This window comes from Colobus angolensis, unplaced genomic scaffold, assembly GCF_000951035.1.
Source record: "Colobus angolensis palliatus isolate OR3802 unplaced genomic scaffold, Cang.pa_1.0 Scaffold516, whole genome shotgun sequence".
Taxonomy (NCBI): domain Eukaryota; kingdom Metazoa; phylum Chordata; class Mammalia; order Primates; family Cercopithecidae; genus Colobus; species Colobus angolensis.
The window spans coordinates 466,263-468,673 of record NW_012118666.1 but is presented as its reverse complement, the minus strand read 5'-3'; the positions used below and the strand labels follow the sequence as shown (position 1 = coordinate 468,673).

General features: G+C 51.5%; 1 protein-coding gene across 1 annotated transcript in view; it reads left to right on the top strand.

Annotated features, from left to right (window-relative positions):
• Window positions 1-2,411, top strand: part of CLIP2 (CAP-GLY domain containing linker protein 2) — an 82,469-nt gene that overhangs the window by 68,669 nt on the left and 11,389 nt on the right. Inside the window, exon 12 of the mRNA XM_011960589.1 lies at window positions 767-923. Coding sequence (XP_011815979.1) covers window positions 767-923 — 157 coding nt within the window. The remainder of the gene's footprint in view (window positions 1-766; window positions 924-2,411) is intronic.

The following is a 2,411-nucleotide window of genomic DNA, read 5'->3' as shown; positions in this document are numbered from 1 at the left end:
AAAAAAAAAAAAAATTAGCCAGGCGTGGTAGTGGGTGCCTGCAATCTTAGCTACTCAGGAGGCTGAGGCAGGATAATTGCTGGAACCCGGGAGGCAGAGGTTGCAGTGAGCCAAGATGGTGCCATTGCACTTCCAGGCCGACAACAGCAAGATTCCATCTCAAAAAAAAAATTTGACCGGACATTGTGGCTCACATCTGTAATCCCAGCACTTTGGGAGGCTGAGTCCAGTGGATTTTTTGAGCTCAGGAGTTCAAGACCAGCCTGGCCAACATGGCGAAACCCCATCTCTAATAAATATACAAAAATTAGCCAGATGTGGTGGCGCATGGCTGTAGTCCCAGCTACTTGGGAGGTTGAGGCAGGAGAATTGCTTGAACCCAGGAGGCGGAGGTTGTAGTGAGCCAAGATTGCACCACTGCATTCCAGCCTGGGTGACAGAGTGAGACTTCATCTCCAAAAAACTCTGCCAGGTATGGTGGTACACTCCTGTGGTCCTAGCTACTCGGGAGGCTGAGGCAGGAGGATGGTTTGAGCCCAGGAGTTGGAGGCTGCAATGAGCTATGATTGTGCCACTGCACTCCAGTCTGGGTGACAGAGCAAGACCCTATCTCTAAAAAAAAAAAAAACCTCAAAACTATGCAGTGGCATATGTCACCTTCATCCCCTGGGAGAATCAGCGTCCTGCCCAGGGCTTTGCCCTTGGGTGGGACGGAAGCTCACATGTTCCCAATCCTCTTCCTCCCTTCCCTGCCCGCTGACCCCAGCACTGGAGAGCAAGTGTAAGTCGGGCGAGAAGAAGGTGGACGCCCTCCTGAAGGAGAAGCGGCGCCTGGAGGCGGAGCTGGAGACCGTGTCCCGGAAGACTCACGATGCCTCGGGCCAACTGGTTCTCATCAGCCAGGAGCTGCTGCGGAAGGAGCGGTGAGGCGACCGTGGGGCCGGCTGGGTCCTCCCTGTGTCCCTGGCCTTTGCTCCACTTCTTGACATTAGCTCATGTTATCCCGGGGCAGAGAGGGGCAGAGCTGGTGGGCCAGGTGGCTGATCACCAGCAATCACCCTGTTCTCCTCTAAACTCCGACAAAGTCTCCAAAGCCTCCACACGGTTCTCCAAGCAGAGCATGCAGAAAAGAGTAGGGCCAGGCACAGTGGCTCATGCCTGTAATCCCAGCACTTTGGGAGGCCGCGGCAGCCAGATCACCTGAGGTCAGGGGTTTAAGACCAGCCTGGCCAAAATGGTGAAACCCCGTTTCTACTAAAAATACATAAATTAGCTGGGTCTAGTGGTGTGTGCCTGTAGTCCCAGCTACTCGGGAGGCTGGGGCATGAGAATTCCTTGAACCCGAGAGGAGGAGGCTGCAGTGAGCTGAGATCGTGCCACTGCATTCCAGCCTGGGTGACAGAGCAAGACTCCATCTCAAAAAAAATAATAATAATAAAGCTTTTGTTTTTGTTTGTTTGTTTTTTGCCAAGCCTGGTGGTATGCACCAATGGTCCTAACTACTTGGGAGGCTGAGGCAGGATGAGCTCTTGAGCCCAGGAGTTCCAGGCTGCAGTGAGCTATGTCGCACCGCTGCACTCCAGCTGGGGCCATAGAGCAAAACCCTATCTCTTAAAAAAAAGAAAGAAAGAAAAGATTAATGCCTCCCAAAATGTTTGGTCTCAGGGACCCCTTTAAACTCCTAAAAATTATTGAGGATCCCCAAAGAGCTTTTGTTTATTCTATATTTACCACATTAGAATTAAGACTGAAAAATTGTAAGATACGAATCAATCTTAAAATAAGAAGCCAGGCCGGGCATGGTGGTTCACTCCTGTAATCCCAGCACTTTAGAAGGCTGAGGCAGGGGGATCACTTGAGCCAAGGAGTTTGAGACCAGCCTGGTAAAATCCCGTCTCTACCCAAAATACAAAATTTAGCTGGGCATGGTAGCACACACCTGTAATCCCAGCTACTCAGGAGGTTGAGGTGGGAGGATCACCTTAGGTGGGAAGTCGAGGCTGCAGTGAGCCAAGGTCTCGCTACTGCACTCCAGCCTGGGCGGTGGCAGTAAGACCCTGTCTCAAAAAATAAAATAATAGGCCAATTGCATGTAACATAAGTAGCATGCTTTTGATAAAAAGTAACTATTTTCTGGCCAGGGCGGGGTGGCTCATGCCTGTAATCCCAGCACTTTGGGAGGTCGAGGTGGGCAGATCACCTGAGGTCAGGAATTCAAGACCAGCCTGCCCAACATGGCAAAACCCCGTCTCTACTAAAAATACAAAACATTAGCCAGGCATGGTGGCGTGTGCCTGTAATCTCAGCCACTCAGGAGGCTGAGACAGGAGAATCGCTTGAACCCGGGAGACGGAGCTTGCAGTGAGCCGAGATTGTGCCATTGCATTCCAGCCTGGGTGACAGAGTGAGAC